The sequence below is a fragment of the Lynx canadensis genome, chromosome C2, assembly GCF_007474595.2.
Source record: "Lynx canadensis isolate LIC74 chromosome C2, mLynCan4.pri.v2, whole genome shotgun sequence".
NCBI classification, from domain to species: Eukaryota; Metazoa; Chordata; class Mammalia; order Carnivora; family Felidae; genus Lynx; species Lynx canadensis.
In genome coordinates this window covers 146,106,937-146,129,198 of record NC_044311.2, presented here as the reverse complement: position 1 = coordinate 146,129,198, position 22,262 = coordinate 146,106,937, and the positions used below count along the sequence as shown (strand labels likewise).

Here is a 22,262-nt window from a genome sequence, read left to right as displayed (position 1 = left end):
GAGCATGCTAGGACCCTTGAATAAAAGTCGTCTTGCCGTTACGTGGTTTTCCAAGTGTGGCTTACAAGATGCAGCCTGGAGGCAGCCAGACAAAAAAATATAGGGCGAGACCCTGCCACGGAAGGCAAGCCACAGCCTAGCCAGCAGGCCTGGTTACCTTTCAGCCCTTTGAAACAAAAATCTCATACCCAAAACTGGCCGGTTGCTCTTCCCTTGAATGCCGTTTGGGCTTTTGTAACTAGAGAATTCCCTCGGGGGGGTGGGGGAGGGGGAGGTGTCTCCTTCCCACTCTCATTTTTTATATCATTGTTCATTGTGAGATTCTGCCACCCGGCCCGGGCCCAAAACGTCAGATGTGGTCGAAATACCTTCTAAATGGGCTTAACTGCTTACATCCACAGCCAACCTAGCGACATCTTCTTGGAGGACTTGCATTTTCCTGATGTGCAAACCTAATATCATTTTGATGAGATTTCCTGATGGGGATGAAATGCCTGCCTGCCAAGAGGTCTCAAGTGTTCGAAAGTGCCCAAGGGAATATGTTTTAAAAACAGGCAATAGGATTTCCAGTCAAAACAAATCCAATGAGACTGATGGAAATTAAAGCCCTTGGGGGTCCGTTCCACTGAGGCGCCCCTGAATTACAGGGCCCCAGATCATGACAGGTACAGAGCCCGCGGGCTCCAGCCAGAAATCACTCTCATATCGCAGACGGAACGCGAAGCCTCGGCTAAGACGGTGTAACTCACGGTAGAGTTACACAGATTCGTACACATTCTGTCCACAAACATTTGCTGGCTGGCTCTCCCCGCCCCCCAGGCAGTGCTACGGGCGCTGGGTAGGGCTGAACCAGACAAAGCCCTGCCATCTTGGCCTGTAGGGGAGAGACGGTCAACAAGTAACCAAATAACTAAGCACAATCCTTTCAAGGAGCAACGAATGCGGGCGAGTTAAGAAATGAACGCTGCTGCTTCTGACCACAGAGGGTTCAATTAGGGGAGGAAGAAGTCTACGTAAGTACTTGAAGACAGGTGGCCCGCGGGGGGAGGGGCGAGTATACGCGTGTGAGCTTCTGTGTCTTTTGGATACGGGCAATACACTGGGCGGACAAGAAACGGAGACAAGAACGAACCAGGCATACACAGAGCCTTCTAGAGCGTTTCCCTATGTATTTGGGGGAACACGTTCCCCAGGATAAGAACAGATGTCAGGTGAATAAAAGTGCCACAGCCAGATGACGGGGGAAGCAGTCAGCTGGTATTAAGTAGATATCAGGGGCTCGGGATGGGGAGCAGAAGCCAGGGGCAGTGAGTGGGCACGCTGCTGGCGAAGTCTGAATGGGAGGGGGAGCGGGCCACAGAGAGAAAGGCTAATAAGCACTAGGTATCTGAAGGCGATGTGCCAAGTTGCAAACCTGGGAAGCGAGAAGAATGGTGGGAACAGTGTCAGGACTGAGGAAACTGAGGAGAGGGGAAGGGACGGAGTACCGGGGCCGGTGACACGTTTGGGGACCTACCACGCAATGCTGCACCGTGGATATGTTTGAGATACAGCTAAACGTCCCAGCTTAAGGGATTCTTGGAGACCAATAAGAGAGAAAACTAAAATCCCCCCCCACCAACTGTAGAACGTCTGCATCCAAAAGGGTCTTGGACACGTGGCTTTTGTAAATAAGAGCGCCCTCCCCCCACCAAAACATCCACAAAGTTGTTGTTGGAGGCCCCTCAGCAACCTTCAAGGCAAGGGTTTCCAACCTCCCCAGTGCAGCTCATTCCATTGAGGGCAGCTCTGGGCACAAGGAAGGCTTCTCACTACAAAGCTGCGGTCCCTCTTTTCTACGCTGAGGTTAAGGGACAAGCCCAGTCCTCTCTGTCCCTGCTCGCTTCTGTGCACCTTTGTCTCGGGCCAACGTTCATACCTAAAGCTGAAGAGCCTGGTACTTACACAATATCATTTTTCCCCACAGGTAAATGTTTTCTTTTCTCAGACTGAGGTACGCAGGACACGTCCTCAGGGGGTCAGCAGCTCCGTTTTTTATTTTCTTTTGGTGATATACTAGAACATCCTGCAAATCTCAACCCGGGCCATCGGACGGCCACCATATAACTAAGTACACACTGGATTTCAATCTTACAACCAACTATGCACTGGATTTCAGTGCTTGCTTTTGCATTCGTGTTTACCAACACACCATCTGTGCCAAAATATATCACTTTCATTGTCACAGGCTAACGAGAAGAGAACATTAAGTGGGCTTCGGGGTGATTCCCAAAGTGTGGTGCTCGGTAGGGCAGCAGCGTGACCTGGAAATATTAGATCTGCAAATTCTTGGGCTCCACCGCAGACTCATGGGATCAGAAACTTTGCGTGGCGGGGGGGGGGGGGGGGGGGGACTCCGCAATGTGGGTTTTCCCAAGCCTGCCAGGTGCTTTGGATGCGCCGTCAGGTCTGAAAGCCCCTGGAAGGTGAAAATGGTGGGAGAATTGGGTGATCACACGACCATGCGCTGACCAGCTCAGAGCCTGTGCCCGGCAAGAATTACACCCAGAACGCGTCCAGCAGTTCAGTCCCCACAAAGCAGCAGCCACAGCAGCTAACTAATGCTGCTGGCTTTAATATTTTGCGATTCTTTTAGCCTTGGTTATACTTAACTTTGTAAATCAGTTTTCGGGTCTTATTTGTACACAGCCATAAATGAAAAGAATTTAATTTCACATTCATGTACATTAAGCACAATTTATTTTTTTTTTTTAATTTTTTTTTTTTCAACGTTTATTTATTTTTGGGACAGAGAGAAACAGAGCATGAACGGGGGAGGGGCAGAGAGAGAGGGAGACACAGAATGGGAAACAGGCTCCAGGCTCTGAGCCATCAGCCCAGAGCCTGACGCGGGGCTCGAACTCACAGACCGCGAGATCGTGACCTGGCTGAAGTCGGACGCTTAACCGACTGCGCCACCCAGGCGCCCCCAAGCACAATTTAAATAAAAACAACTTGAGTCAACACCACCGGGGGTTACCAAGAATGTCCTTCCTTGAAAAGAAGAGTATATAACACTCAAGTGTAAAGACCACTGCCCTATGATCTTTTGTTATTTCCCTTTATCTTTAGGGGACACAGAGTTTCCTATCACAGGAAGACACTATGGTAATGGAGGGGAATCCAACTGAAGGAGTTGGGTGAATGTAGTAAGCAGTATGAAGCCAGAGAAGCAACTCTAAAACCTTTATGAAAGTTTCTTCGAGGAGTCTTTGAGACCTCTCCTTGCCACCAACAGGCTTCAAAAGACGACATCCCGGGCACTGCCTTTCTCCAGTATCTGGCCGGGACCACGGATAAAGGTAAGCGCTTGTTTTAAAGACAGTGCTGGTGCACCTGCTCAGAGTAGTCCCACCAGAACCGAGCAAGTGGTTTTGATAATAACTGACTAGGTTACGAAACTGGCTGCAGGATTTCATTTTGCTTGGCGAAGGTTCTCATCAACAAAAACAGTCACAAGTCCTTAAAGAGGACCCCGCCCTCTCATCCAGGGTCTCTCGTCTACAAAACGTGGGTGACAACAGTACCTACCTCTCAGGTTGTATGAGGGGCAAATGAACGAAGCCACAGAAAGTACTGGATGCTGGACCGGGCAGATTCAGTACCTGATAAATGTGATCTGTTGTTTCATCACAAAACTTTTAAAAATAACACATACGGAGCTACAATTATATTTGCGTCCCGTTGCCAAATAATGATGGAAATCTACATTAAGAGGCATCCAGTCCCAGGAGATTTGGTAAAGGAAACCAGATTGAGCATTTTCATTCCTCTCCCCCAGAGTTTTCATACATGTTTAATATCGGGATAAAGAGAAATCTCATCCCTTTGACATTTCGGAAGTATGTGAGAATACCAAGGGAAAAATGTGGAATGCAGTTTATAAACCTCTGTAATCCCGTAGAATTAGTAGGAGTCTTCAGACATGTTCAGAATTTCCTGACGTGTCTTTTGAAATATGGTCCAGGGCTTTCTAGCCTCTCCATGGTACACTCGGAGCCCCCAAGCATCACAAATGGTTTTAAAGAAAGAGAAGGATGACGGACTGGAATGAAGGACGCAACAGACAGACACACTCTGGGTTTTTCCAAACAGAATGAAGCAAGGCTGAGTCATCACTGGGTGACAGAAAACCCAAAGGTACTGGCCAGTGTGGAGTCAAAAGAGCAAAATAAAGTGAATGAAGAACAACTAGAAGATGAGGAGATAGGACCCCATGAAATACACATGGGGAATTTGGGGGATTAAGTCAGGAGCCCAATGGTGGTCCTCATATTCAGTCGGATAATGAAACACTCCCTGGAGGAAAAGCTGGATTGTCACCTGTCATCCAAGGGAGGAAAGACAGAGTCACACCTTCCTGGAGAAGTCGGTCGGCACCTTTAACAAGACACAAGGGACAAAGCAATTGACAGAGCTGGGCTGGCCCGTGGGGGGTCTGGCTGCTGTTCATGCAGGGCTGCTGGGCAGGACCCTCGGGAACTGCCCAGGGTAGGGCGGAGTGAAGCCGAGAGAATCTTCAGCTGACACGCCTTGCTTCTGTGTGGTTCTTCAGAAAAGGAGCTGCCTCCGAAAAATTAAAAATAACTCTCTGGCCAGGGGCACCTGGGTGGCTCGGTCAGCTAAGCATCCGGCTCTTGATTTCCGCTCAGGTCATGATCTCAAAGGTCATGGGATGGAGCCCACATCGGGCTCCACAGGTGTCAGCGGAACCTGCTTAGAGTTCTCTCTCCCTCTCTCTCTGCCTCTCCCCTGCTCATGTGCACGCTCTCTCTCTCCTTCTAAGTAGGGAAATAAACTTTAAAAAAATGTTGTTTAGCTTTAAAAAAGAATGACTCTCTGCCTAAAAGCAACATCTTCCCATTCTTCCAGTATCAACTTTCAATACAACTTCCAATTTAAAGTCTTAAAAATAGAGTGGGAACAGATCTGTCCGTTGGAAAATGTCAAACGTCGTGCCTGCTCCATTAAATGGTCTGTGTTCTACAAGAAATTACCTTCTTGTGGATGTTAAGACTTTTGCTTCTTTTTCCTTTCCTCTTTCCTCTCTTCTATTTTATAAACCTTTTTTTTAATGTTTTTGATTTTATTTTTGACAGAGGCAAGTGCGGGAGGGGCAGAGACAGGAAGACAGAGGTTCTGAAGCAGGCTCTGTGCTGACAGCAGTGAGCCCAACATGGGGTTTGAACTCATGAACGTCAATATCACGACATGAACTGAAGCTGATGCCCACGTGACTAAGCCACCCAGGCGCCCCTCCCCTCTTCTACTTTAAATGCACAGACTAGCTACCAAATATATATATTTTACAACTGAGTTTACAACTGAAAAATCTCAAAGGCTAAAGGAGAGTTCTCCGTTAAGTCAAAAGCCCTAAGCTACCTAAAAGAAGCCATAGGTCTCCTGTTTCCAAATCCTTCTCCTGCCATTTTGAGGGGGTATACATGGAGAGAAAACGCTAACTTCCGTATTTGACCACTGGGGCTGTAGCTGGTGGAATCTGGTTTACTCTATTTACAAAATAGAGTCGAAGGGCTGATTGCCTAGGTCTATATGGGGATAGTAGGGCTCAAAACAAGATGGCTGCTCTCAGCCAACTTGTCTACCCAAAGGGACAGCATGTGGGAGAGATTTTTTTTCCCACTAAGTGAAAAGAGATTCGGTGAGACCGGGACAGTGGTTCTGGGTGTGCTGTGCACGACCTCCACAAGACACCAGGACTTCACACAAATGCTTCATCCGCCCCAGACACCCCCGGGAGAGGAAAGAGGAGCTTTGGTTGAAACAATCTGGCATCTCCAATGCTTTGGGGATCGGACTCTCAGTTTTCACTTTCCTTACTCTTAGAGATTCACCAAAGTTCTCCAAAGAGCACTGGCATATTCTGAAAATAAAGTCAACTTTTAATCTTTTTATTTAAAAAGTACATCTGCGTTAGTTTTGCTTTTTTTTTTTTTAACTGGCCCATATGTCACTCTGAGGACAAGTCAGTTAACCATGAAAGGTTCACTACCACAGAACGCACATTTTTGGTTTTGCGTCTGAAATCTCAAAGTTCACTTGGAGATCGAGATATTCCTGTCATCTCGGTTAAAGGTAAGAAGCAGACGATTTGAAAGATATTCACGTACGAAAATGAAGACCATCGAAAATAATGGAAGGGCCCTAAGACAGGGTGCACCGTTTTGCACTGACACTGTTAGTTTCTGATTCACTAGAGGAGGAGGGTCCTGGGGGCCCCATTTGTCAGAAGAGCTTTCCTTCCCCCCGGTTTCCTTGAGTCACAAGTTGGTTTTCTTCCCAAGACAGTCCCAGAAGTCTTGGAGAACGGCCTCATCCATCTGTCAAGGTCCAAACCTCTAGAGAGAGAAAAGTTTGTTTTTGATTTTGGAAGCGAGCTTTTCATTCTGTTGTTTCACAGCGATAAAAAAGGGATGTTCTACAATAACAGCGTCTGACCCAGAAAGAAAATTGGTCCCATCTTCACTCTTTCTTAAACAGCCTTTTAAATTCTCTTTGGGTTTTCCGTTTCCAATTCTGCCAGCGAAGTCACTGAGCACCGAACAGAAACCTAACTAGTATCTCAGACACAACACCCCAAAGCAGTGGAGAATTTCTCTCTTAAGGAAGGCTCTGAAGCTTTTCACTTTCTCCAAGATCAAGAATGACAGCAATCAGGTTTTCACACCTTCCAGCCTCTGCACATACTATTCCCTCTGCCTGGAAAGCTTCCTCTCCTCTCCTCCACCTGGCAAACTCCGCCTCATGTCTCAGAAGCAGATCCAACCCTCCTCGGATGCCTTCTTGAACCGACCCAGCTCTGCAGCCCTATTTGTTCTCTGCGCTGTGCCTCCTGACACGTCGTATTTGTTTACAGGTAAGTCGGTGTCTCAGTCAGCTCAGGCCGCCGTGACAAAATACCACAGACGAGGTGGCTCAGCCAACAGACATTCATCTTCTCGCAGTTCTAGAGCCTGGAGTCTGAGACCAGGGTGCCGGCACGTCCGGGGTGTGGGGTGCTCTCTTCCCAGGTTTTCTTGTTTTGTCCTCACTGTCCGAGAGCAAGCAAGCTCTCTGGAGTCTCTCCTTATGAGGACACTTAGCCCGTTATGGGGACGCTACCCTCGTGACCGCTCCACTTCCACTTCCACCACACTGGGGAATTAGGGCTTCAACATATGGAATTGGGGGGGGGGGGATACACTCCAGTCCGTAGCAGTAGCTAAGTGTGTTGAATTGCAAAAAACAAAACAAAACACAACAAAAAAACCAAAAAACCAAAGCCCACGAATTCCTTGCCACTCCCCCATCACAGGGTGGAACCTTCTCTTTCTCCTCCTGCTTCTGGGTTGGCCACGCAGCCAGCTTTGCCCACTGAAAGGTTAGTAAATGTGACACAGAGGCTTCTTGAAAAGTGCTTACGCACGAGGGCTTGCCTCTCTTACTCCTGGGGACTCCTTCCACCATCGAGGGTGCAACATTCTGCGTCTCTTTGTGGTGTTCTTTGTTTCTGGTCTTCATGCAGCCAGGAACATATTACCTACAAGTAACAGCAGTGATTGAGAATTTGGATTTACAATCAAACCATGCGGTGCTCTCTGCCGGGTGGCTGATGGGGGCTGACACTCTGTGGGGCAAGGGATGACCGAGAATGCGGTTAGTCGACCTGAGGCGTCTGTTGGCAAACCTGATTCAGAAAAGAGATTCTTTCACACTTAGTGGGAAGGAGAATGGCTCTTGGGATCTGGAGCGGTGAGTTTTGTACTCTTCAGTTTACCTTGGAGCTTGCCTGAGATTTCAGAGCTTAAGCAACAGAAATTGATTTTCTCACAGTTCTGGAAGCTCGAAGTCCAAGAGGAGAGTGTCAGCAAGGTTGGTTCTTTCTGAGGGCCGTGAGGGCAGACCCACTCCATGCTGCTTCCAAGAGCTTCCCTCGGCAATCCGGCGTTCCTCGGCCCGTAGATGCATCACTATGATCTCTGCCTTCAGCCTCACACGGCGCTCTCCCTGTGTCTCTGTCTGCAAATCCCACCCCCCCCCCCATTATAAATATGTCTGTCATACTGAATTTTATGACCCCGTTTTCACTTGATTACCTCCATAAAGACCTTCTCTCCAAATAACGTCACATTCTGAGACACTGGGGTTAGGACTCCAGCATTATCTTTTGGGAAGGGAACACAATTCAATCCGTGGCATTTGGTTACCCACCCGCTTACAATTTTCCAGCGGTCTCTCACCACCTTTACGGAAAAACCCAAACTCTTTCCCACACTTCCCCACCCCACAACCTTCTCACATCCTGTTCCCTGTGTCCAGGGCCTTCCTCCCTTAACACTCCTTCTTCCCAGAGTTCAGCCGTTCTCATCCTGAGGATTTGGCTTTGAGGTTTTCTCGGCTAGAGGCCGCCCCCATCCCATTCGATACCTCCCACCCACCTCTCCACAGCAGTCACCACACCCAGCTTATAGCTTTTATAAAAACTGTCTGCCCCACTAGAATGTAAACCCCACAATAAGCAGCACAACAAAATAGAAGCAAAAGCAGGAGTCGGGTGGTAATTTAAGGCAAACTCTAGAGTCAAACCACCTTGATCAAATCCTGGCTCTACACCTAGTGGCAGTGCTACCTGGGCAAGTGCCTAAGACTCTTAGTGCTTCAGTTTCCTCATCCATAAAGTGGGATAACAGAACATTCCCTCAGAGGGTTGTTAGGCATGTGAGACGAGTTAATACTTGTGAGGCCCTTAGAACACTGCCTGTCACTCAACTGGAGGTACGCGAGCATGAATAATAATCTTTGCAGGAACAGGGACCGACCAAGGCCCTTCGACTCACCCCTGTGCACTCAGAATCCGGCACAGTGCCTGCCTCAACAAATATTTGCCAAACGAACACATTTCTGGTAAGCTCTGTGTTGCTCACGTGACTTTTTTGTTTTCTAAGCTTTATCAGCAGCTTCTAAAGGGGCCTAATTTACGCCATCCCTGTGAACCAGACTTGCGTCATGTGGCCTCATCCCCTAGAGAATGTCCCAGGTCGGCTAGCCCAGACTTGCTCTGGGGAAACCTGGTTGATAAGAATAAAACAAGGCCCTTCATGGCTAAACAAGGGTGAGAATCTCCACCCCAGCTCCCCACCGCGGGGCACCGGAACACGGACTCGTGAGCTCGCAGCTGCTAGTCTATGTAGGGACCCCACGTCAGGCTCCAGAGCTATGCCACAACCCACTGAAAGACCAACATCTCTGCGGGGAGTGTTCCTAGTTATCAAAGACTTTCCCATATGTCACTCTGTGGCACCAGGACTAAGAATGAGGCCTGATCAGAGCTTTTCAGGAGACCTTAAGCTACACATCACCTTCTTGCGGCGGGGGGAGGTAACTAAGCAGAGGTTAGCAAAGAAATGTCCAGCTGCTCCAGACAGCCCCCCCAGAAGCCAGGGTAGAGGAGGGAAGGGAGTGTTTTGGGTCAAGAGAGACACAAAACAGGTGGCAGCAGACCAGGTCCCTTGACTCCAATCATGGGGCCCCGAGACTGAGAAACAGAGCACCCGTGACCATTACATGCGGACTCCTTTCCCAAGTCAAGGGACTTGGCAGGTGGGGCGGGCACAGGGTCTGAGCTTACACCTGACCTCACATGGTGCTGCCTTTTGCCGCCGTGCTTTTCAGTCTCCCTTGGATTTCCCCAGACGGGAGAAATGATTTACTCCCAACCTATGGTCCGCACGAGGGGACGAGCGGTCCCGTGCAGGTGATGCAGGCCCAGGAGCTCCCCTCCAGCTCTGACGGCCCACCAGGCTCCCTCCTTCTACCAACACTTCTAGACCGTGAGGAGCCACCGGCTTCGCCAGTCACGGAGTGGAAAGGTCCCCCTTTGTAGGCTGAGCCTCGTCGCCATGACAACTCGTGATGACGCTTCTCCTTCAGTCCCCGGGAGAGCAGGACACCAGGCTGTAAACTGTCACCTGCTCTCCAACCGCCGACTTCTCTTCCCCTGTGGTCATGATGCCTCCCACCCCCTCCAGTTACATGACGCCTCAGAACCTCCTGGTCTTTCAGGCTCCCTATTCCGCACAGCCTAAAGGTGCGGGTACACAAACCATCCCTTGCGTAGCTCTCCGTTTAGCAAAAGTGAGTTCCCTACCTATTGAGGAGAGAAGGTGATTATAGACTCACACACGTATATTCATCCACTAATAAATATTTACCGAGGGCAGATTATGTGCCAGACATGTGTGAAAATTCTTAAGCATTGAAAAGGACCAAGCACGGATTCCATCTTGAGTGTGGACTCTGATTCATTGGCAGTGCGTCCTGACAGCCGTGTCGAGAAGGATTCTGAGGCCCTTTATTCTGGGCACAGAATAAAGAGTCTGTGAATTTGCGATGCCGGCCAAACGACCCGGCCGGCCAAACGACCTCGAAGAGAAAGCTTCTCTGCCAGGGTTTCCTGCCACCATTCCCATCCCCCTGACAGCCCCTGCCCGGCCCCCTGCAGGGGGTCATCAGCACACACAGAGCATGCTCTCCGTCTACAGCCCTGCCCACACCTCCTCTTGAGAGGTCAGGAAAGTAACCAGGGGCTCAGGCTTCTGTGCAAGGAGCCCCGAGTGCAAAGTCCATCCCACCACTTACACATGCACCGCCAGGCCTCTCTCCCATCTGGGTCAAATGACCTCTGAGCACTTGGCCTGCCCAGGAATGGAAGCGGACTCCCCAGTGCCTTGTGGCCAGCTGTGCCCAGAGCCCAGGGGATCCCGTGGTCCTCAGAATCTCATGCTGGGCTCTGGTTCCCCTCACCTCCAACTGGAGCCTCCTGACCTCCCTTGACTTCCAGAACCTTGTACTGGGTCACATTCCTCTGTTTGCTTCCTCTGCCAACTATAGCCCCTGACCCCATAGCTTCTGTTCTCCAGGATGAAATGCCTATCCCTCCCTCCCTTACCCGCCGCCTTCCTTTCCTTCCTTTCTCTGGCCGGGCTCCGTGCCATCGGCCTACAGTGCAGGGGGTCCTGGGAGGTGAGCTGTGACTGCAGGGCGAGCACCAGGGAAGCAGGGAGCAGGAAACCGACGAGACACCAGAGGCTCAAGGCCAGCCTGCAAGAGGCGGGGGGGGGGTCTGCCCAGGGGAAGTGGCATCCCAGAAAAGGAGAGGGAAAGAAAACGAGGACAGGACCAGAAAGAATTCCTGGCTAAAAGAACAGTGCACACAAGGGACAGGAAACAGCTAGACAATGGATGGCGGGGGGGGGGGGGGGGGGGGGGGGGGGCGGGGAAAGAGAGAGAGACAGAGAGAGAGAGAGTACAGCTTCCAATGAGGCAATGGGGCCATGTTCAGGATTCAGTACTTTGAGACCCTAAAGTCCTTGGTTCAAATCTCAGCTCCACTACTTAGTAACCCTATGACCCTAAGAAATGTTATTAATCTCTCTTGTGATAAGCTTCCTCTTCCGTAAAATGGGGATAAGAGAGAGTAACAGTTTCACTGGGTTAGCATGAAAATGAAATGGCACGGTGCCTGCCGTGTGCCAGGCATGTAGCAAACGTTAGCTCGTTTCCAATCTGGACAAGGGAAGTGTAGTGAGGGTGGAGAGAAGTAGGAGGTGTCCAGAAATGTACTGGATCAACACACCCTTGCTTCGATTAGCCCCTCTCACCTCCAGCTTCCCTCTTACTTGGGAGCCCACTGTGTTTACAGCCCAGCTCCTCTTGATAAGGAATTTAGTCCCCACCGCAGACTCCAGCACCCGGCACGGTTCCCTGTACCATTCATGCATGATGACGAGAGGCTTGCTTGGCATGAGGACGCCAAGACACCTGGATTCAGAAACCAGAGCCCCTGTAGCAATTTGTCCCTTCAAGGTTGACTGACTTTGCCTCGGTGGCCCACACCGGGTGAGACGCTGGGGAAGCCGACCAATAAGGTCCCCATCTCCGTTCAGTGTCCTTCCCGATCGGGGAGACAGACAATAAAATGATAGGCTGTGATGGGTGAGAGGGATTTGGGACTTGAAAGGGCGAGGAGACAGAGTCGTGGGGGGCCTCCCGACAGGGAACCCGAGATGGTCTCTGCAGTGGTGGCACTGGATCAAAACGGTCACATGGGAACAGACGGGCCATTTGAAGAGCTGGGAAATGATATTCCAGGCAAAGGAAATGGCAAGTGCAAAGCCCAGAGGTGGGAAAGATGAAACAGAGGCCAGCATCCCTCAAGAACCGTGAGCAGAGGGTAGGGTAGGAGGTGGAGAGGCAGGAGCATGGGCCAGGCAGGGGCTGTTTTCTTCTGGTGCTGATGGAAAGCTAAGGGGCGATTTTAAGCAGGGGAAGGATGCGAGTGACTCATAAAACCAGATCGTGAGTTCTGTGAGTTCAGGACTTGGTTTTCTTGTCTCCCCAGCAACGGAACGAATTTTGGTAAAAGCCTCTCTGGTGGTCTATGGAGAACAGACCAGAAGGAACCAGAGCGGGAAAGCTGGCCCCGCCCCAAAAATCACCAAGTATCTATCTGAGAGCCTGGAATAGAACACGTCCTCATCAAATACGCAAAGGTTATTTTATAAGAAAGGGAGAGTAAAGACGACCAAAGAGAGCATCCCCTTTTATAAGCACCATAACTCACATGGACCAGACATCGATTTTGGGGCCATATTTCTTCCTGGCAAGAAGTTCAGGGGCGGCATAGGCTGGACTGCCACACTGCGTGCTGAACGGGTCCGAGTGGCCCAGGATCCCAGCACAGTTGCTCAAACCAAAGTCTGCAAAGAGAGGAAGACAAAACCAGCTCCGAATGAGAAAACCGTGAAAAAGAAGAAAAAAAAAAAAAAAAAAACCAAACCCAAAAAACCAACAAAAAAACCAGGGGGCAGCAGGAAAGGAAATATTCTCTCAGGCTAACACATCATTTAGCATCCCCGAAGGAAAACCAGCAGGGGCAGACCCTCATCGCCGGATATGGGTCTCAAGACTGGAAACCGTTTCTATCAGGCCTCACTATAAAATCCAGCTAGAGCTGAAAGTATGTTGAACCAAAACATATTTTCATCAAACCTTGGAAATGAGTCATCCAGGAAAAAGAAAGGCTTCGCTTTCTAGGACTGGGGCGGGAAGAGAGAACGAGCAGAGGCCTTGGAGGCAGCAATCTGGCTTCCCAGTGGCCACGTGGGGAAAAAAGCTGAAGAAAGATCCATTTTCCCTGGCTGGGGTCAGAGTCACCCCAAGTGACCTGCGATCCCACCATTTAGAGTTGACTTGTTCGGTTCAGTTTTCGTTTCATGCAAGTCCCTTAAAAATGCTCCCTGTGCATGTGGCAATGTATGGGGATTTAAAGAGGGAAAAAAATACACACCCAATGATTTAGAAAACGCTAAGTGTTGGCTGGAAAACTAACGCCAGGAAGACAGCAATGAGAACTGAACTAAGCGACCTCATAGCACTGCCTTGTTCCCGGATGATTACGGCAAACGGGAAAAAAACAGAAGAGCCCGCTGCGTCCAAAGCTATGCTGCGTCCAAAGCCTTTTGTTTCGTGTTTACTTTTTTGAGCCTAAGAATATGGCAACTGACAGGTAATCAGAGCTGTCTCGGTCCTCATCTGATACCTTCCCTCAATCTTTGCTGATCCCAGAATTAAGATGATGACTTAGGGGCCCCTGGGTGGTTCTGTCGGTTGGGGATCTGACTCTCGATTTCAGCTCAGGTCTCACGGTTTATGGTTTGAGCCCCCCATTGGGCTCTGTGCTGACAGCACGGAGCCTGCCTGAGATTCTCTCACTTCCTCTCTCTGCCCCTCCCCCCTACTCGCATTCACTCTTTCTCTGAAAATAAACTTACTAAAAAAAAAAAAAAAAAAAAAAAATCATGGCTTCTCTTTGAACTTCCATGTAAATATTATGGTTCTAGTTCCCCAAACAGGAGATTCTGTCCACAGGGCTCAGTGGCCAGGACTGTCTCCACGTCTCGAACAAAACCCTGTACTTTCTCAACTGGCAGAACTTCTATCTGATTTCACTACTGTGTTTTCTCCTTGACCAACGTGTCTCCACCTGCAAAGCACATGACCGCTGTAATAGCTCAGGAAAAGAGGAACACGGGACGTGGTGTGAAGTAACTGTGAGGTCATGAAGTGACTCACACCATGGGTCAAAGTGCACCACCAGAAACTCTCCCAACAGTCACTGGCTTAGGCTGTATAATGACAGAGCGTTCCCAAAGAGAACCCCGTCCCCCCGCCACCACAGGCAGAGCTCAGAAAACTCTTGAAGGCCCTGGGCTTGAAGATGAAGACCCAGAATGTACCCAGGGATGGATGTGGACACCTTTAACTCTTCCTTTGTTTGTGTGTTTTATGATTCCATCTTTTTGTCTCATAACTTCCCTTTGCTACCTACCTCCGCCCGGCCCCCATTTCCTTCCCCCCGCCCAGCCCAGCCCACACCAGTAGGTCCCCCCATAACCTGCCCAAGAAGGCCCCTTCCAGAGCCACAGGACTCTTGGCTTCCCAGCATAGGAGACCTCTGTACAAGAGGATCTGAGAGCCCCTATTCTCAGACCTCACCCTGTAGTATCACCGACACGGGAAAAAAAGGGGGGGGGTTGTAAGAGGAAAAATCATAGCGTGCTTGAAATTGGACGGTGGCTTAAATGCTCTGGGTTTGCAAATCAACCTAAAGGAATTTTAATAAAACAACAAATGCGTAAAGAGCACCATGGAATAAAGATTGTATTGTTCAGGGCAACATTTTAAGGGACGTTTCATAAACAGTCATGTGAGAAGGCCCAATCTCCTAGGAGTCCCATAAAATCTATCTCTAGATTTCTGACATGAAATCAAAAGACTCCGTGTCTAATCTCAATGGGGTTCCGCTAACAGCAAAGGACCTGCCTCATTCAGGTCACTGAAGCCTCCACTGCGGTCTGTAAAGAATTGCTTGATCCCAAGAGGGCAGGGCGAAGATAGAGAGCAGGTCACCACCCACCCCCCCCACCCCCACCCTTTGCTCCCAGGCAAGCTCGAGAACACAGTGTCTTGCCGGGTCTGAAGGAATGTTTCAAGAAGATAAATTAGCAGAGGATCTGGTGAGTGGAGGAGATAAAATCTGCATTTTTAAATGACTTAGTGTTGACCTAGCCAGAAGGGTTTCATTTAAAATACATTGCAGAGAAATAACCGGCCCTTTTCACACTCATAAGGCTAATTATTAAAATTTTACGCATATGCCTAGAATCAGAATCGAGAAACTAGAGAGAAGTCCGCCTTGCAGTATGTCACATGGGTCTGCCTCAAGTTAGATCTCACAAACATACATAAGCGAAACATCTTCAGTTTTCTGAAGGCTCCAAAATGAGTCTCACAAAACGCCCAAGTGAACGCTGCGGTGCAAAACTGTTCTCAGCTGGGGCTCTCCCATTATCACCTAAACCATCAGACATCAGACTGTTTTTGTGGAAAGAAAAAAAAAAATCTTGATGAAATCAGATCTTTCTCCCAGTTAGCTCCAGTTCATTTGAAACGCAGCTGACGCAGCTTTAAGTACATTTATTTAAACCAAATTATTTCAAAGAAAGGAAACTATTAAGGGGGAAATGGAAATAACTGTAATCCATCTTTGAAAAACAACCAGGTAATTCCTTTGAAGAAAAGGTTCAAGAGCTTTCAACTTGCAAAGCGACAGTTACAGAAACATTTGATCCAAATGGCCCAAGCTGGGGGGGGGGGGGGGGGGGGGGGAAGGGGATTGGGGGAGGCAAGAAAACGTATGAGACACTGGGCCTTCCTTCCCTCCAGCACCCCCCACCCCCAGTTATTGCCTTTGTGACTGACCCATAGGGAAAAAAGGAGAAAATGTAGATATTGGTAAACACAAGGCAATGCCCAGTTGCCCTTGGGGGCGGTGGGGGAGGGTACTATAATGTCTGTTTTGATTACAAATGTGAGATAAGGCTTTTGGTTTACGCTGCTGCTCGCTGCAGAGCCAGGAGCCACATAAAAGTGCAGATAATGGGAAATCCAGTGATCAGAGCCTCCTTTCCAGCAGTTTTGGAAAACTGTGGTTTCTGACTCCCAGTTTCTGACAGAACCCACTTCAGTCCTGGCTTGGGTGCTGAATCAGCTGCCAAGCTGAGCGGTGAGGACTTGGAGGCATTTGAACAAAAGGGTCCCTGGAACCTAAAGAGCCACCAGCCCACTCTCCTCAAGGGGAACCGTGGGCTCTCATTTAGGTACATCATGTTCCTCTTACTTCTACAGGTCCACTCTAAGAGGGGTTTGTAACCGGGCCAATCTGTGAACTACTTATAAACCTATCCCACTGGGTACAGAGATTGGTTCTTCCAGAATCTTCTGAGCAAACTTCCACCCAATTAAAATTTCTGCGCTTTCCAACACTGTTCATTCCACAGTACATTTCTAGTTTTAGACATGATGAGCTAGGGCTATCGCTTGGGGAGAAAGAGAGAGCAAGCCCAGAAGGGGAGGGAGGCAAGAGGGAAGGAAAGAAGCTGTAGGTGGCAAACAGCATCACCCCCTGGTGAAAGGCATCGTGCTAGAACTACCAGCCTCAGTCTGGACGATGCGCAGTGCAAGGGAGTGATTTTAGCTTTTACTATATAATGTACATCCGGCTTTCACGTGGCCTGTTTCCTTACAATCTGCTGCTGTGAGGGCAACTCCATCTGACACCTCCACATTTTCTGAAGGCAAGTTACAGGTCAGCCTGCCAGAGAACCTAAACGATCCTCTTTCCTCCATTCCCCACCACCCCCCCACCAGGACGGGCCTTTGCTTAATGCCACAGATCCCAGAAACAAGGACCAGAAAGACATCCTACAGACATGTCAACGGCTGTCCTGTTGAATGCTTCCATATTTGGCCCTCAGGACGACTAAAATGTAAGAGCGAAACGATAAGAAAATAATTCTTTGAATTGTCCGTTTTAAAGAATATCATCTTTAAAATCTTTTGGGGGAATAAAAAAACCTGGTATCCCCTTGTTAATTTTCTAACAATCGGTATATTTGTTCGTTAACACCTATCAGTGGTGCTTAATTACCCAGCCAAGGGGTCTGGAGTCCCAGCAGCCCCTTGCCTCTTTACTGGGTTTTGGGAGCCAATTGTGAGTCCAAAGAATCTAACTGGTTATTTGAATGATAACGTTTCGGAGAGTCTAGAAATGGATTTCAGTATTTGCCAAACAAAATTCCTTCTTGGGTACAAAAGTTAAATTCACAACATTCTATTGATCCTTCTCTTTCCTCCTAATATAAAGCCTTTTTCAGGCTATTGAGATGGAAGAAATTACTTGCACTTGAGGTGGGAAAGGAAAGAAAGAGCGGAACAGATGATGGCGCTAACATCTGGGTGTAAAAATGATGCCATGAGACTTTTGCCAAGAGCAATCATACAGGCAAACAAAAACGGAATTCTTCTAACAAATGAGTCATGGAGTGAACTCACTTATGGACCCTGAATTATGAACCAATTATGACTCACTCTATCCTGGAACTTCCTTATGATTACCTTCCTTCTAAATTATCCCTCTATGGGGACTTCTCTCTGCACAACCACCAATGTACAATGGGGCTTCAATAAAGATTATAATAAAAAGGGAAGGTTAGTTGGGGTTCCCTTTGATTTCAGCACCCCAGTATTCACTGAAAAGTGAATTAAGTCATGGCTAAGCTAGGAGGAGTACTTCTGAAATAGCATTTTTCACTGTTTTAAAGAAGTTTTATGGTTAATCCAAACAAAAATAGCCCCTCTAAAAGTTCAGATCTATCTGAAGTTATGCAAAGCTGATGTCTGAATAATCCCAAGAACACATAACCAACAAATACTTACTTGTAGCTGTGAAATTCATCTTATGGTCACATTACAGTATACCTACCTTCCTAATTACGTTCATTATTAAAAGCAATTTTCATTTTCAAAACCATTATTGAATATTGGAGGTAAAGGAGATGATCGAGAGTATTATCTGGGATTAGAAATAAACTATGGAGGGGCGCCTGGGTGGCGCAGTCGGTTAAGCGTCCGACTTCAGCCAGGTCACGATCTCGCGGTCCGCGAGTTTGAGCCCCGCGTCAGGCTCTGGGCTGATGGCTCAGAGCCTGGAGCCTGTTTCCGATTCTGTGTCTCCCTCTCTCTCTGCCCCTCGCCCATTCATGCTCTGTCTCTCTCTGTCCCAAAAATAAATAAACGTTGAAAAAAAAAAAAATTTAGAAATAAACTATGGATACTTTTTTTTTTTTTTAACATTTTATTTATTTTTGAGACAGGGAGAGACAGAGCATGAACAGGGGAGGGTCAGAGAGAGAGGGAGACACAGAATCTGAAACAGGCTCCAGGTTCTGAGCAGTAAGCACAGAGCCCGACGCGGGGCTCGAACTCACGAACAGTGAGATTGTGACCTGAGCCGAAGTCGGACGCTTAACCGACTGAGCCACCCAGGCGCCCCTATGGATACTTTTCAAAGTCAATAATCCAGCAATAAATGAGAATTGACAACACAACACTTAAAGAATAGTTTTGCCATGGGGCTCAGTTGGTTAAGCGTCCGACTTTGGCTCAGGTCATGATCTCGTGGTCCGTGGGTTCAAGCCCCGCATCGGGCTCTGTGCTGACAGCTCAGAGCCTGGAGCCTGCTTCCGATTCTGTGTCTCCCTCTCTCTCTGCCCCTCCCCTGTTCATGCTCTCTCTCTGTCTCAAAAAAAAATAAATGTTAAAAAAAAAAAAATAGTCTTGCCTTAAAAAAAAAAAAATTTGTACATGGATGACTGGACTGGGTGGCTCAGTCGGCCGAGCATCCGACTCTTAATTTCAGCTCAGGTCATTATCTCATGGTTCGTGGGGTTCAAGCCCTGTGTCGAACTCTGTGCTGTGTCAGCACAGAGCCTGCTTAGAATTCTCTCTCCCTCTCTCTCTGCCCCTACCCCACTCATGCTCGCTCGCTCTCTCTCTCTCTCTCTCTCTCTCTAAAAATAAATAAATAAACTGAAAAAAAGATTTTTTTAAAGTCATACCAATCAGCTTGATGTTATTGTCTTCATCCAGTAGCAAATTTTCTATCTTCAAGTCCCTGAAATAAACAAAACCACAGCATATTTCAGATAGACATTTGAAATAGTGGAATAACATTTTGCTTCTGAAGGCAAACAAACCGTTTAGAGCTGCTCTGAACCAACCCAAAACGCTCTCTGCCAAAACTCACACAAGCGGTAAGTAAATATTTATAAACATGATATAATTAATTGCCGCAGGCCGAAGAAGCCAAAGGGTTTCAGAAAAGCAGAGAGCACTGAGGGCAGAACACATCATGAGAAGTTTCCGGAAGAAGTGGGATCAAAGCTGAAACTTGGAATTTAAATAGATGGGGTTGGAAGAGAGTGGAAGGCATCATTCAAGACAGGCACTGCCTGAGCAGAAATACACACGTGGCCACATGTTTGTGAGACAGTGAGTAACACCAGCCCGGGGAAGGAACAGATTTGGGGAAGGTGCTAAATAAATAAATAAATAAATAAATACTGTGGGGCACCTGAGTGGCTCAGTTGGTTGAGCACCTGACTTCAGCTCAGGTCGTGATCTCGCGGTTTGTGAGTTCGAGCCCCGCGTCGGGCTCTGTGCTGACAGCTCAGAGCCTGGAGCCCGCTTCGGATTCTGTGTCTCCCTCTCTCTGCCCCTTCCCTGCTCATGCTCAGTGTCTCTCTGTCTCTCAATAATAAATAAACATTAAAAATAATTTTTTTTAAATGTTGAAAGCTGACATCATTTATCAGTCCTACAAACTCCATGCTTGGAGCCCCAGTGTCATCCACAAATTGGCAGGTAAGAATAATCTATTTAAGCAGGTAGGTATTGCGGTGGGCAGAAAAATGGACTCCAAAGATGTCAGGGTCCTAATCCCTTATACTATGCTTGAGTAAATGTTAACTGTTACATGCCCAAAGGGAATTAAGTCTGCAAATGGAATGAAGATTGTTTAACGGACCGGTGGGTGACTGTGATCATTGACACTAAGGTGGCTTGAAGAGGGGGAAGGGAGAAATGTACTCAGGGTCATGCTGAGTGAGAGGTGCCTGCGGTATCTGTGTTAGCTGACTGTAAGCTCCCAGAGGGCAGGGAACATGTCTGCCCCGCTTACCACTGTACCCCAGTGCCTTTGTACATCCCAGGTACTCAGTAAGTACGAATGAATCTACATTACCAAAGAGATCGTTTTGGATTTTGGAAGAAGAAAATGGAGCAAAAGTATACATGGGGTCATCAAAACCATTGAGGCCGATGATTACAGTCCAAGCATCTTTAAGTTGTAGCCTGTCCACTCAGGCACACCTTGAGTATTAGATATGTAAGAATATTCTTTTACACACACACACACACACACACACACACACACACACACACATGCTCTATTCCACTGTTTTGAAACCCACAGCATTCTTGGTCTAGTTTATTTTTCCCACTTTTGAACAGAGGCACAGGCAAAAGAAATCCTTCTTCCTCATATCTCTACCAAAGGAATAGAATACCAGAATCATGATAAGTAAAAATGGCAACCGATAATACTACGTCAAAGTCATGAGACAAAAGGGAGCTTTTGCTAGGGCTTTTGGTAAACGGGAAAGCAGTGTCCCATTTAACAGGGACACTTGCTCACAGCTCAGTCCCAACACCGCCAGCTCATCGTTTTCTCCAAGAGAATCTAGCAATCTGGACTTTATCCCAATTTTTAAATGTTGGCAACAAATTCACATTTAAAACAGTAACAGCCACATTGCATAGGCCAAACTTGCAGGCAAGATACCTCCGGCAAACTACCAATTTTCAACCTCAGTTGGGGAGCTGAGCCTTGAAAGGACAGGAGATTGCCCAGGGAGAGGATGAAGGGCAGGGGGGTTGGAGATTGGGGGATGGGGGTTGGGGAGAAGAACCGAGGACAACATGCTGGTGAAGGGAGGGGGGGAGGGAAAGCCCGGGACACAGTTGTCACAGGAACAATAAAGGGAAGCATTTCAAGTTGGGAGAAGAAAAGGAGTCAAGGGAGAAAAAAAGGTGAGCTCTATAAAACATCCAACGTCTTTCAAAATTGGGAGGTGGCTGGTAGTTTTAGGGCTGCATACTTGGGTGAGAAAGGGGAGGTCTGCTTTGAAACCTGCAGCTAGGGCATATGAATATCCCCCCACCCACATGCACCCACCAACGGGGGGAAGAACTGTGTCCCTTCGTTTCAATCCAGTGGAAACAATGCACAGAGTATATAAAACCTATGTCAGCCTTTAAAAGGGATCATGGAGGGGCGCCAGGGCGGCTCAGTCGGTAAAGCGTCTGACTTTGGCTCAGGTCATGATCTCACAGTTCATGGGTTCAAGCCCCACGTCAGGCTCTGTGCTGACAGCTCCGAGCCTGGAGCCTGCTTCGGACTCTGTGTCTCCCTCTTTTCTGTCTCTGCCCCTCCCCCACTTGCTCTCTGTCTCTCTCTCAAAAACAAATACAGTAAAGAGATTTTTTTTAACAACATTAAACAAATAAAATGTATCACGTATGTCCAAATACAGGGTGACCCCAAATATAAGGTAATCTCCCCCTCATTTTTCCAATGGGAAGACCCTGTTCCTCAGAAAAAGGGTTTTGGGACACATCTGTAATTTTTAAAAACGCAATGGATTTACCAAATGATCATTCTATTTATCTTTAAGAGCATATAACATAATGTTAACTGTAGAAATATTGTTCCTACACCCTCACATTTCATGAAACAATTTTACTGAAACTTGTCACAGTCAGGACAGGGATGACAGAGCCTTCCTTTGGTGTTACCAGGGTCACATCACCTTGCGGTGGACTGGATGTTTGTGATAACACACTTTGTGAATACTGGCGGGTAGTCTCAGCACAAGCCATTTGAATAATAAGCACCCATTTAAAATCTCTGCAAATCAACAACTCGATGAATTGTTTTTAGAGCAGTTGCAGACCCTCACAACTGTGAGGTTATGACCCTGAAAGTTATTATTAAAGCCGTGTAAAACGTCCTGGCCTGCCTTTCTATTCGTTTCCTCGGGTGACTTCTAAAGCTCCCAAAGTCCTAAGTGAGTCAAGGTTAATGGGTCTTTTCCAGCTAGTACTTTGTTGTTGAAAATTAGACACTTCCTCTTTTCTGAAGAGAAGTAGGACATGATCTAATTTGACCTTCTATTCAAGCATTTACGGTAATTCCAAAAAAA

The 22,262-nt window shown here is 47.9% G+C and overlaps 1 protein-coding gene across 1 annotated transcript in view; it reads right to left on the bottom strand.

Moving 5' to 3' along the window:
* The window catches only part of HUNK (hormonally up-regulated Neu-associated kinase), a 118,373-nt gene that overhangs the window by 39,174 nt on the left and 56,937 nt on the right, over window positions 1-22,262 (bottom strand). Inside the window, exons 3-4 of the mRNA XM_030330060.1 lie at window positions 19,059-19,114; window positions 12,662-12,797 (exon numbers count right to left, since the gene is read on the bottom strand). Coding sequence (XP_030185920.1) covers window positions 12,662-12,797; window positions 19,059-19,114 — 192 coding nt within the window. The remainder of the gene's footprint in view (window positions 1-12,661; window positions 12,798-19,058; window positions 19,115-22,262) is intronic.